Source organism: Rhea pennata, chromosome 2 (assembly GCF_028389875.1).
Source record: "Rhea pennata isolate bPtePen1 chromosome 2, bPtePen1.pri, whole genome shotgun sequence".
Taxonomy (NCBI): domain Eukaryota; kingdom Metazoa; phylum Chordata; class Aves; order Rheiformes; family Rheidae; genus Rhea; species Rhea pennata.
In genome coordinates, this window is record NC_084664.1 from 130,397,777 (window position 1) to 130,411,721 (window position 13,945).

Sequence of the window (13,945 nt, forward strand, 5' to 3'; positions counted from 1 at the left end):
AATAGGATATGAAATACGGCAACTCAGCCAGAATGGGTATATTCATAAGTGTCTGAACTTAAAAAAAAAAAAAAAAATGGTTCATTTGTGGTAACACAAAGCTAGGAGTATGTATTTCTGTTTGAGCCAAGTGACATTCAGGCTTTTCAATATAAAGCAGAACTCCAGCTGGTTCAGATAGGAGCTAGCAAAGTAGAGTGAAGACCTGATGCATACACAGTCTGGATTCATGCAATTATTCACTGAAGGCTAGGAGCCTTATTTTTCTCATGTTCTTACCTGTATAAATGTGAAGAAATCCCACCAAACACCTGCAGTGAGGTCACTACTGCAAAACAAGTTTAGAAATGGGCCTAGTGGACCACTCATGTATTAAAAAAGCTTTGCAAGTTACAGGTAAATCACTCATACCAGTGACACTATTCCTCTAACCTTGCCTGAGCAAGGCTTTATGAGGTTATCCCCATCTCTCCTGTAATGAAATCTGCTCATATCAGATGTGAAAAATCATTTTGGAAGCAGATCACTCAGCAATTTGCATCCAAGTGAAAATGATGACAGAATTCGTTTTCAAAAAATCGCTACATATGAATTCCAGCAATTTGTTGTGCATTTTTTATTCTCAGATTTAAATGGATCTTTTCTCATTTTGAACTTTATCTGTTGTGTCAGAATAAAGAGAAATGGATACGATGCTGTGATGAAAAGACGTAGTTCTATAAACAATCAAGGGAGGGTTTCGTAACATGATGTCTCTGGTATATAAATGGCTGTTTGCCACTTACTCCATTTGGCTTTCTGCTGAGAGCGTGGGCTTCGTGGGAGCCAGTCTAATTGCTACAATTAGCAAAATTAAATGGCTTATTGTGTATTTAGACAATTCTTCCCACATTCTGCATTGTTATACTACAGAGTAAGTAATTACAGTGTTGGGCTTGTAAATTCATGGACACATGTCATGATTATTTTCATCATGCACCTTTTGCAGAGACACAGCCTGGAAAAGCTCATTCAGATGGATGCACAAATGCAATTTACTCTGCTTCCCCCTCCTGCACGGGAGCAGAGAGGCAGCAGTAGGACCCCAGCAAGCTGCCGAAGTCTTTTCCTTGGCATTGTGCAGACAGTGCAGGAGGTGCAGAGCTGCAGAGTAAATCACAGCGTCGCATTCACCCTGGATTGCACGACTTCAGGGGCTGGGCAGTGGCTTTGGGAGCTGACTCTCTGGCAAAGATGAATCAAACTCAGCACAGGGTCATTCGTAAGGGCCTTAAGGAACTGTATGATCAAATCATAAAGATTCCAAAATTTGTTTTTAATAAACAATAGGCTAGATGTGAATATTTGTTGGCCAATAGAAAGTAAGTGAATATATCGTTTTTTATAGTGATTGAATACCTTTCCAAAAAAAGCAGCATTTGGACTTCTAGTACCACTCATGAAGTATCCTTTTGGAGAGATAATAATGTATTGAATAGACATGATTTAAGCAAACTTGGGGTTAATAACTATTCACCACGTAATAAAAATTACAGCTCCAGTAAAATTTTAATTTTCCTCCTCTGCTTAAAGGTATACAAAGTTAGGTGGCATGAGGCCTAGCATTTAACTTTAGAAGGAAAATTTTTATCTAATCCCAATGTTATAGAAATGAATTAATAGAAAATCTGTTGTTCTGCCAATGAAAATAGCATTTAAATGTAATCAAGCCCACATAAGCCAAGCACAGAAACATTGTTCTAGCACAAGAAGCAGATTTCAGGTGACAAGCAAAAGTAGAAATGAGTTTTTTTCATTATTAAAATGCATGAAAAAAAGTATTGCACATATTTTCAAATAATTCATTTTTAAAAAAGATTATCTTATTGTAGGACAAATAACATTTCTTTTAAAATAAGACAAAAGTTTTATCTTACATTTTCTTATATATTTTCTGAATGAACATGGGTATACAGTACCTTTCCTTTATCTAATCAGAGCAGTGAATATTACTTAAATTGTCTTTTCTGTAACATACAAATCCATAACCCTTAAAGTTTTAGGACTAAGTCTTTAACCAGATAAGTTATCTTTAGGTCTGCTGGCAAATTTGCTTGGTTCATTAATACAATGCTTACACGACATTTATTTCTAACAGACAAAGAGATATGATTGCTTTTCTTTACAAGATTACAATTATGAACTTCTTTTATTTTTCCTGTCATTCAGGAATGGAGTCTTAAAGACCTGCTTTTTTTTTCTTTTTTTTTCAAAAGCAGAAGTTCATTTTTTTACAATTCTTTTTTTTTGCTATTGCTGTCTTTATTGATAGATCTTAAAACTGTCTGTGGTAAAAAGAATAGTGCATATCGATTATTAACTGTCCATAAGGCCATCATGGAATTTCAGCATGGACTATGCTTAATTTTGATAAATTCTATAAAAAATTCTTACAGCTCTGTAATGTGGCCATTCATGGCAAAGCATGAGAAACTGTCCATGCAGTCATCTGAGTGTAACATTTCAATGGGCATCCTATTCTCCGTGAAAGTATCATTGATGTTAAGAACCTAAGATTTTGGAGAGTGTATTTTGACTCAGTACAAAATGACTTCTCCCCCTTCCTCAAACACCTGGACGGATTTCTAATGTCATGCTGTGCATACACGCTACCATGTATGGCTCTGTGCACTCAGCGGTTGTATATATACTGGAACCTGCGGTAGTCCATTTAAATTTACAAACATTATTAAAAACGTTAAAAATGATGGGAGAGTACAGAAAGTAAATGCTAGAAATTAAAACCTAGATGAACAAACAACCCCTCTGCGCCCTTCCTTCCAAAACCAAACAAGAGTGGATTAATAGAAACCCACCCTAAACCTTCTTCGGAAACCTTGCAGTGCAAGTGTCGTACGCGGGCTGGACTGTCACCCTCAAAATTCGGTATTAAGCAATGTTTCACCCTCAAAATATGGCATTAAGCCCCCCCCGACCAAGGGGCTTCCGCGCCGCCTCCCCAGCCGGCGGTGGGGACCCGCCACGGGGTGCTCGGCACGCTGCAGGGCTCTCGACGCGCTTCCCGGCGGTGCTTCCCCTGGGCTACCCTGTCTTAGGCACTAAAGAAGCAGCAAATTTCTACAGCTGTTTCCAGAATCAGCCCTCATGTCTTGGATAACCAAAGCCTCCCCTTTGCTTGGTTCGTAAAGGAAAACCGCGATTTCCTCGCGCGGCCGAGCGATCGGTGCCAGAGTGAAGGCTCTGCTGAGTTTGACTGGGCAAAGGACTTGCTCCCCAAGCCTGGTTTTGGCAGTTAGTACAATGGTGCATTTTTCTGACAAAATAGGAGTGCTTTTCTCTGAATAATCCGCTACATCTCCACAGAGTGGGGGCAAACGCTTTGTACAAAGCTTCAGGTTTGGACTATCAAAGGATTATTTTATTCAAAAATGATTATACCGGCGACTAGCCACTGCTTAATTTGAAAATATCTAAGAAACCCTTCAAGGATGGGTGTTTTCTGGTCTGTGTAAAGTTCTTTCTGGCTTGCAGATTCCTGCACTTTCACAGATGTTTTGTTTTGAGGAACTTGCCCCAGCAAAGAATAACAGATATTTCATGAATAAAAAAGTCAACATTAAAAATGGTTAATTGAATGCATACAAATAAACATAGGCTGTGTAACCTCTGCTATTTCATAGTAGAAATATTAATAACAGGAAAGACTGAAATTTACCCAGCAGCATATACAGTAGTGACTACACTGAATATACCTGACAGTGAAGATAAAAATACCAATCATCAGGTCTTCTCCATCCTGACAATGCCGTTTAAAACAGTAACTCTTCAGTTCTGCTTCACTCTCCTAAAATGGATGGAAATAGTTAGAGCAAATTGTTTCTTATGGAGTCACTTGGTGTCTTTACAAGCCATTTACATTTGAAGCAGGATCCACAGTTTATGGCATATTCTAAAAGTACCCATGTAGGCTTTCATATGGCATTACACTGCAAAACAAATCTATAATGTGTGAAAATCATGTTTATATCAACCTGTAGAAGCTAGTTGATAAAATTCATGGACCAATTCTTAAATTCTAAGCTATAAAGAGAATGAAATGTATTAAAAGATTTGAGGTTTATAAAAAGTAACCTTTTTATACCATATTTTTACTTTACAAAAATATTGAAATAATTCATGAGTTATTCACTCTGCACCAGCTTTAAGAAAAATACTATCAAATTTTGACTTGCACCTTTAATGCATCTGAAAGCACCATCAGGGGATACTTTTAACATAAAGAAGGATACCATTGACTAGATTTAGGGAGGTATTTGAAACCCAAAAGCTTGCAGCAAAAGCACTCTATCACGAGAGATTCAACGTAACTCTTATGCGTATCCGGAAATAAGTCCTGAACAGGCTCAAGAGGGTCTTCCACATAACTTGGTTATATGGTTACTTTACTGAATATACTTACTAAGAGGTGGCCGAAAGCCTTTAAAAGACATCACTTTCACCTTAGGTGGGAAAAATCAGAGCTGTCTGTACATGCTGAGAACTCGATTGCTCTTTCCTGCTTCTGGTTCTTGTAGGGCTCCTGCGGCTCCTTTTCTGTCCCTCAGGCAATGATATCGATCTTGCTTTTCTACAATGTTTGGCACTAGAAGGGTATGGCATGTCACGGTCTCTTATCACCCCTGCATACATTCACATACCGAATTATGCATTCTGAGTCCTGAAACAGAGAGAAGTTTCAGTGTGTTCATCTCCTCCCAGGTTCCTCCCAAATATCTGAATGGGGTCCTCCAAAAGGTTTAGCATAGGAAAACTATTCTTCCCTGTTCTTTTACCTATGTATTTATTTTTTGCAAATTGAACACTGAATCATGATTATCATTTAATTTACTTCACTATGTGCTAGAGCTCCTTTTTTTTTCTTCTGAAAACCAGAAGTGAGCTGCATAGGATTTCTGTTGAAAGTAACATAAAGAACCTAAACTTCAATTACAAAGACTCTGAAATTCCACTGGAAACAAACAGTTCTGTTGGTACTAATGCTTATGATCTAATTAATCAGAATTTAGCTTATTTTTCATTGATAGCCTTACAAACATGATGATGTATCTTTTTAATTAAGAACTATTCTGCAAACCTATTCTAAAGTGAATGGTTTATCTGTGGGCATGCTGAGGTCTACTATGCTCCTATTTTTTTTCCCCCAGAAACCAGTTTTCATAACAGCAACACTGCATGATACAGTTCTGTTATTTTTGACAAGTTTTTTTTTCTTTTTTTTTGCCATTGAATATGCAAATATCAATCATTCATTTCTAAAATAAAATGCACTACTGGCTAAAGTTGAAAGCCCTGATCAGAACCTTCCTAATGCTTTGATTGTGAGTACGGTGCAGTCAGAGATTCATAGCAGCAAAGAGTCGTGGGTTAGTTTCCCCAGCGGAAGTAACTGGTGTGTGTGTGGATGTGGATATGCGGATTTTTTTTTTTTTTTTGAGGCTTTCAGGTGATGCTGCTGTATCAGGGTCCTGCAGACAGACTGCACACAGTGGATCAAATGATAATCATGATGATAGCCAGACTAAGAACACTACAGCTTGTTGCTCTGTTTGCAGTATGCAGTTTAGTTATTCTTACAGCCCTACCGTCAACCCTTAACTTGAACTGTAACGTTGGAGCTTTCTTCAAGCTGTGAGTATTTTTTTTTTGTTGTTTATAACGTGGTTTCATACTCCAAGCGCTCCTGGATAAGGGCATCATCTTTATACTGTAGCCGTGGAGGAGCAGGGGAACATTCAAAAGCTAGGATTGCCTTCCTCAGGCTCCTGTCCAACACGTGTCTCTCCCAGGCTGGGTACCTGTTCCTGAACAGATCGATTTTAATGACAGACTCCTCAATCCTTGGTGGCCGGGAGGAAGGCGTGGAAGGTGCGGTGGGTCTCACCTGAAACACGGGCACGCACCCGTCCCTCTCTGCGAATTTCTGATCCCGCTCGCTCGTGACACTCCGATTGTTGGAGATGGACCTTAGCGTGCTTGTTGCCACTTCGGGGGGCAGAGCGAAGGCAGCGGCGGGGTCCTCACAAGCACAGCTCGGCGACTGCCCGAACCGCGGTCCATTGGGGTGAAAGAAGGCATAGTACATCAGCATAAAAACGATGCCCGTTAAAAAGCTGCTGAACACCACGCACAGTGCTGGTATGGCAAATGCATCAGAGATTGGCGGGGCCTTGTACAGATACCACAGAGCGCTCAAGGCGGTATTTTCCAAAAGGATCACAAAATAATAAATGAAAAGCCTACAGCGTGTCCTTCCTTCCTTGACATTGAACCAGCTGAAGATATAGATTATCCCCACAACCATGTCGAAAACGATCTCCTCCCACTTAGTGATGCAAAACTCTGTCTCGCAGTGGACGATCCAGAAGGTCATGATGCACCAGTGGAGCACGATGAAGATCCCAAAGTACAGCTGGAAAACCGAGGCAAACAGAGCAAAAGTAATGACCCTGGCTGCAATTGTGAAGAAATGCCAGCAAAACTGGATTATAACAGCCATATAACTGATGGGTTTCTTGTCATCACGGGAGTCACGGAGGGCCTTTTGGTAGGAAGCCAAAGCCCAAGCCAGGGACACGAGAGATGCTGCAGCAGTAAGACCTAGGAGAAAACAGAAGATGCACTTAAGGTGTAATTAGCATGCCAGCACTTGTTTTAAACCGGTGAGGTCCTCGCTGCTTTAAATGCACTCTTCACAACTCACATACGAAAATCCATTCATTCTCCTTCAGTTCAGCCAGCAATGAGGGCCAGACCCCCTACTGCTGAGACTTCACTGCGCTTACAAACACATTAGCGTTTGCTAGTTACACATGACCAAGAGTGGGCAGCAAACCACATTCCAAAACACTTCTCTGGCACATTCATATTTGAAATGAATTCATTAGTTCACAACACCGAGCAAGTCAGGAATAGGTCACTTCGGCATCTGTGTGATTTAACAGGATCTACTGCAGTTATTATTTTAAAGAATATGAATTTTCAGCTTTTAATAAGTCATTAAAAAGCTTGATATAAAGCAATTAAGCCTAATTAAAACATCAGCAACTTTTACATATAGAGTACACTAAATCAAATAAAATGTGAGAATATATCTACATGTTAAAATACAACTCTATGGATATATGTTATGGCTTCTGAAGTTGATAGCCTGACAGATTGGACACAGAACAGAGTTAACTGAAAGTTTTGAGGTGGAACAAATTTCTGCCTGGAGCCACAGATCCTCTGATACCCAAACACTTTGTGGGATCTTCAGAGATATTTTGTCAAAACTAGCAACACAAATGCAGAAAGCTTTTTATTTTTATTGTATTAACGTAACTCTTGATAAATCAAAGTTTAGACTGCGGTCTAATGCTGAAGGAGAAATGTCGGCCATTTCAATAATTCCACCATTTTAAAAAGAGTTTTTAGTTTGTAGAAATCATCAAAGCTATATTTTATTCCAACTGGGGATTAAATTAATTTTAGCAATGTTGGAATTTTCTACAGAATTAAAATTCTGAATTTTGATTCTCCTAAAGAAAGGAATAATAAATTAATATTCGTATGACCACTGTGTCTCCCATTTATCCCAGAACTGCTCATTTGTAAGGCACTGAACTATAGTATTTCTGAAAAACCTTTCAAATGTTTTCCACAAAAAAATCAATATATCTTTACTTTTGTGGTATTTTCAAACTTATTGTTATAAAAATAGTTCATATTCACCTGAAAATATGAAAATAGTAAAAAATACTTTTTACAGAAACCTTTTAATACTTATTTTGGGTGTGTATTTTTGTTTTTCTCAAAGTGATTTTGATTGTTATGGGTAGATGAACTTATAAAAGATTGATTTGCATTTAAATGTAATTTTTAAACTAATATCTGTTACTTTCTAACCAGAAAAATATCTTACATTCCCATTTAAGCATTGATATGGTTGAGTATAGTTATTCACATGCTTAACACTTGCACATCATTATGTTGGAAGTGAATTATATATCTTATTTACTAGATGATTAATTTTTATTATGATTTGTATCAAGGTGCTTTGGATGGAAATGGGAATTCATCTGAAATGCAGAAAGCCAGAACTTTAAATGTGCTTATTTTTTAAATAATTTTTCTATGAATATTCTGGATACAGAGGAAAAATGCATCAATCCTAGTTTATATTTAAAGATTATTTATTAACCAAAGTGAATATTACATACAGTAAATGAATGAATTCATAACTCTCAGCATCCCATACTGTGAATTTATTCACAGATCATAAAAAGATAATTCAGCTTATTTGGTTTCTAAACAGTTCCCTAACTTTGAATTTACTGGTTATTGAACCAAATTAAACTGAAATGAAGAAACATTTCTTTTGTCTGCTGTGTAAAGCTGTTTAATCATTTCAGCAGACTTTGATTCTGGATGCACAGATAGCAGTTTTCTTCCTAGTCCAACGATTTCCTTCCGAACTAAATCATCAAGAGTATATTGGTTAAATATTACAAATATTTAAGTTAAATGCAAAGTGTATTAAAACACAGTAGTTAGTTTAAGCCTAAATATATGTTGTCAAACATTCACCTTTGAAAGAAAATTGTCCTAAAACAGGCAAGTGTAGGCTATGGAAATAATACTTGATTCTGAAAGAAACAACCTCTTTAAACCGTCCGCCGGGCTTGAGGCGTGGAGATTTTGCTCAGTAAGCGCGGGGGATTCTCCGTCCTCGGAAGGGGTCGGCTGGGCTCGCGGCGCCTCTCCCGCAGCCCCCGGCAGGGTGCTAATTATGGTGGCAGCTCCTGCGAATTTGACCAGTTTTTTTTTTTTTTTTTTTTTTTTTTTTTTTTTTTCAGAGAAAAAGACCAGGAAAGCAGTCGGCAGAAATATGGGATAAGCTTACAATTCTGGAGAGTGTTCCTGAATAAAACATCACTGCTTTTCTTTCCACTCGGATGCCTGGATGCCAAAACACTAACACTACTGCTGGGATCCTCCTTCGTGGAGAGAGCAGACGGTCGGCACGGCGGACGGGGAGGAGGCAGGGTGTAAACTGGTGTCCTCCTTTGCGCCATGCATCTTTGCTTTTCACTCTGGGCTGCCCTTCAGTGACCGCTATCCCTGGAGACAACACTAACAGCTGAAAACGTAACTTCTCGTGTGCTTGCAGGAGCGGTTTAAGTATTTCTGACAAAACAGAGTTCATTTCCCTTAGGGAATGAAAAGTTTGGAAAGCTCGATGAATAAGAAAGATACTGGATAAGAGAACCTTCCGATATAAATGAGCACGCTGAACAAGAGCTCAAAAATAGCATTATTAGCATGGGAAAGGATAATGTGAGAGAAAAGTCCATATATTTCTCTGCAAATGTAACTCTAATGACCTCACAAATTCCCCAGAAGTATGTATAGATAGCATCAGTTTTACATTAAGAAGTGTACAATCTTTCATTAATGCACACAGAATGTACCCGATAAAATGTTAAAATTCATAGGAATTTCCAATGCGCTAATACGATTTCATTCACAGTCATTTTCTCTGACAGAAAGGAGCAAGTACAATAGCAAGTTAATTTGGTTATTTAAATAGTCATTAGCAGGGAAACATCTGTTGCTCTTATGGAACAAACTGCGGGATACAGGAATACAGGAGGGGAAAGGAGGCAAAGGAATGCACAAACAGAAAGAACTGCTACTACTACTATCAGGTAGTACTACTATTCCTGTGCTATTAGCAATGATGTTAGAGATACAGAATTAAGATGAAACTAAATGCTTCATGGCGACCATCCATTTTGCTTTATTGATGAGGCCAAGCACTAAACAGTTATTAAAAGTACAATTAATAATGGGAACAATAATGTAAAATTCATGCAAACGGCAGCTTGCTGATAAAGAAATATTGTAATATAAATAATTCACAGGGAAAGGTTAGGTACAAACGGAACTATTAGAGAGCCGAATGGATAATTCATTAATTAGAACATACTGACACATTTACTGAGTAAAGTCTCTTTACTTCAGTCTCTTTACTTAACTTAAGTTTTGAAATGCTTGTTTCAAAAGGAGAACTAAACTGGATTTCTATCAAAACGAAACGTTAAAGTCATGAAAATGACATTAGGAGGAAAGGATAAGATGTTCTTTTAGCGTTAATGAAAAACAAATAATTTGTAGCAGTGCAGGGAGTTTCTTAAAGAGCAAGCACTAGTTTTTTTCTGCCCTCTCTGCTTAAGCCTCCCGACTGACCCTCCAGAGGCTACAGCAGCTTTCTGTTGTTTTTCCAAGCAGACAGAAACACCTTGGTCAGCTGTACTTGGAATCTTGTTTTCTTGTTTCTCTCTATATAAGAAAGATTCTTGCATTTTATACAGCCTGGCATATTTTTAACGGTATTGCAAATCCTATAAGATTAAACTGGAATGAGCTAAAGCTCATTAAAGGCAAGAAAAAGCTAGTAATGTCTTCTACAGGAAAAAAACAAGCAATATATATAAGGGAAAAGAGGATATATATGGAAGCAGATACATTTTCAAATGCAACATTTTTTCAGAAAAGCAAGCACAAATAGCTACAGGAATGCTAATGAAGTTCTCCAAAACAGTATTTGTCGGAAATCGGCCTGAAATGTTTCACCCATGAGTAATCCAAATAAAGTTGTTCACAGCAGATACAGGTTTTCCGTATTACATCCCTGCTTGACAATTCACAACTTAATTGTTTCCTGCTGACACACCTCTGCCTTTGCATTTTGATTCCTGCCTGCATGCATATTTAACTTTGAGGAATGCAATTCAACTTCTAAGCAGCATATGCAACTCCATAGTCTGTATTTTTCCTCTGCTCCCACAATATAATCTTTAGACTTGGGCATAACTGAAAAAATCTGGGTCTCATTCTCCAAGTCTGATCTTACTCTTTTGTATTTGCATGAGTAAAGACAAATTCAGGTCTATAAACTACTCTTTTGTAATCACGTCAGTCCATAAAGCCTTTATGGAATAAGTCCAAAACACCTCAGGCCAACTGAAAGCCCTGCAGATGGGTGAAATAATAAGAGAAAATCCTCCTTGACATTCAACCTATTTCAAAAATCAAACTCTTACCAAGGCTTCTCCCTCTGCTTTATCCTCCTGTTTCGAAATTGTACTCATCTCACCATTTCCAGGTGTAAATTCGTGCTAGAAGCAGGAATACTAAGGAGCACTAAGCCCAGGATATCTGGGCACAACCATTTTGACTGGTATCTGGAATTATGAAACACGTCTGAAGGAAGCCTATTTTCACGAGCTTTTTAACCCAGCTAGAAAAGTGAAAAAGTACGTATCCAAGCTTTAAGATGCTTCTTTGAACCAAAGCCAAGCAAATAATCTATAATATTCATCAGTCCCCTTAAGGCCCTAATCCGGTAGAAAATATACCATTTTCTTCCCTTCTATGTTCCCCTTCAGTTTCCAAAAATGAACTCGCTACATTTACAGAGCCTTTTCTATGCTATGGTAAGAGTAGCCATGAGTTTGAGGCCCACATGGAGGCCCACATGGAGGCAGCTTGAGAACAGCCTATGGGTGCTACACCACTCCCTTTATTCCCATATACTAGTATGGTAATAGTATACTAGAGGGAACATTGTGCTACCACATGTGGTTTTGCACACAGGTTCTCTGCATGCTGCAGAGCACTTCCTGGCCATACGTGGACCATGCTTCCAGGTTCTCAGTGTGTATTTCATGCTCATAGGTCTTGTTCCCTGCCAAGGACTGGAATACAAAATCTGAAGTTGAATTTTGCATTTTATACTCTCCTATTACTTGAAGGTTTAAAATACAAACTCTTGTCCTCACCTGGGTTATTTTTCTCCCAGGTCACTGATGATGTAGCCTGCCAGAATAAGCTGTAGCACTGTATTAACTATCCATATTAGAATCCATCCTTACAACCCTAAAAGGAGATTGCTATAAATTCGCACTTCTAATCTCCAGCCAGCATTTCGATAGCAGATCCTTTCCCTCTCAAGGCTTCACAGTTAGTGATATTTCTTGTACAAGGATCCTTCCTGACTCTTTGCTGGCATATATATTTTTTTTCAGTAGAAGGAAACACCACTATCTTAACATCTGCTCTCAGAGAGCTTCACAGATCCCTAAAATATGCTGGACATTGATCTTAATATATCATTTTGTACTCCAAAGCCTGTGTTGTTGTCACAAAGAGGTTCCAGGGCCATAAGCATGTTGGCAAGATAATCCTATAACTTTCTTACACCAGGAAGTTAGTCTATATTAGTGGTCCTCATTCAGCTGCCACCACATGTTCCTCAAGCCTCTGGTGAACAATAATTCTTATTCTACTGGTGTACATGAGTCCATATTCACTGCTATTCCTCCCATGAACACATAGTGAAAGGCATGCTGTGGCACTGAAACAAGCTGCTTGTTATCCAAACGGGACTTGTTTCATCCTTCCCAGGTGCCACCAGATCAGACTGTGTCCAGATAGGAAAGGCAACTTACTGAAATATTTCATTTCTTAAGTTTTTCTTAGACTGTTTGCTACTCATAAACATGGGAATGAAAATCTCTGAACATGAGTCTCTAGCTGTCCATATTTCTTGAGTTTTTGGCATTAACAGCTGGGGGTATTCAAGGTAATAAAGATTGTTTTATCAGCTCACCCTCCAACATATGGTTTAGCTTTCTCCCACCACATACTGAGGTGAGGTAATGCAGTATGGGGGATGATAGGGACACTTTCCCATTGAAATCTAAATAAGATTATGCCTGATATTGCCTCTCCTAAATGCTACACAACGCTTAAAGAACATGCCAGTGTACGTAAGAACAGCTTTTCCAATGATTCTTTTTAGCTGTTCTCTGCAGTTTTTTCTGGCCAGACGGCTTTCAGCTCTTTCATTAATTTGGCTCTCTACAACAACTTACCTTTGCCCTGCAAGTTTAGAAACATCATATATCTACTAAACTAGTTGCTTTCAACCTTACTTGTTTTATAGACTCTCAAATTATATTCCAGAGGTGGTTTGGACTCTGTATAGAGGATTAGAGTCAACTGACAACAGATTTGCTTATTGCAGTTACTTTTAGCAGATTCTTGGGGTCTGAACCAGATACTTACCTAATGATTTGGCTCTCACTGCACTCAAGATCATGCACCACTTACCAAATCTAACTGTTAGACACCTATCAAAACACTTCTGCTGAGCAGCAATCCCGACCATAACTTTAAACCTGCCCAAAGGTACTACTGAATGATGGTGATAATTTTATTTCAAGCTAAGATAAAGAATATTTTCTATCTCTCTCCCTGCCAAAGCCATCACTACTTTATACAAATGTAGTCTTTTACTCACATTTTGTTTTTGGCATCTCAGGACTTCTCACAGAGACTCCGGATAAAATCAAAGTCCAATAAATCAGTACAAGACATATTGGTCACAACAGTCAACTTAGCATCCAAGGAGCATGAGGGCTGTGAAGGCTGCACCTCTTCTGTCGCTCAAGAGATCGTAGTCATTAATTCAGGACTCTCTTCCTCCACAGGCGGCTAATGATAAGAAAGTTTTGGCCAGAATGACGAAAAATTCTACTATCTTCTCATCAGTCTGCAGAAGTAATTGATTCTTTAAGACATTTGAGCTGGAAAAAAGTTGCATTGCCAGAATATGCTTGCAAAGGCCAGTTACTAGTTGACTGAGCAGCTTGAGTGATCCCTTTCCCTCTCTCAAGAGTACATTTTCCTAATATTTGTTAGTTTCTAATTCTACTAAAGATTTGTTGCATTTATAAGTTACAATTCAGGAGCTGTTATTAGCCGCTAAAGAAGTTCAGTCCTTCGCAGGCACTGACATTACTCTCAGGCAATGATGCAACTTGAAGTGCAGTCTGTACAT

The 13,945-nt window shown here is 38.5% G+C and overlaps 1 protein-coding gene across 1 annotated transcript in view; it reads right to left on the bottom strand.

Moving 5' to 3' along the window:
- Positions 1-5,710: 5,710 nt before the first annotated feature.
- XKR4 (XK related 4) overlaps positions 5,711-13,945 on the bottom strand; it is a 219,079-nt gene continuing 210,844 nt past the window's right edge. The window contains exon 3 of the mRNA XM_062568221.1: positions 5,711-6,657. Within this exon, the coding sequence (XP_062424205.1) occupies positions 5,711-6,657 (947 nt within the window). The remainder of the gene's footprint in view (positions 6,658-13,945) is intronic.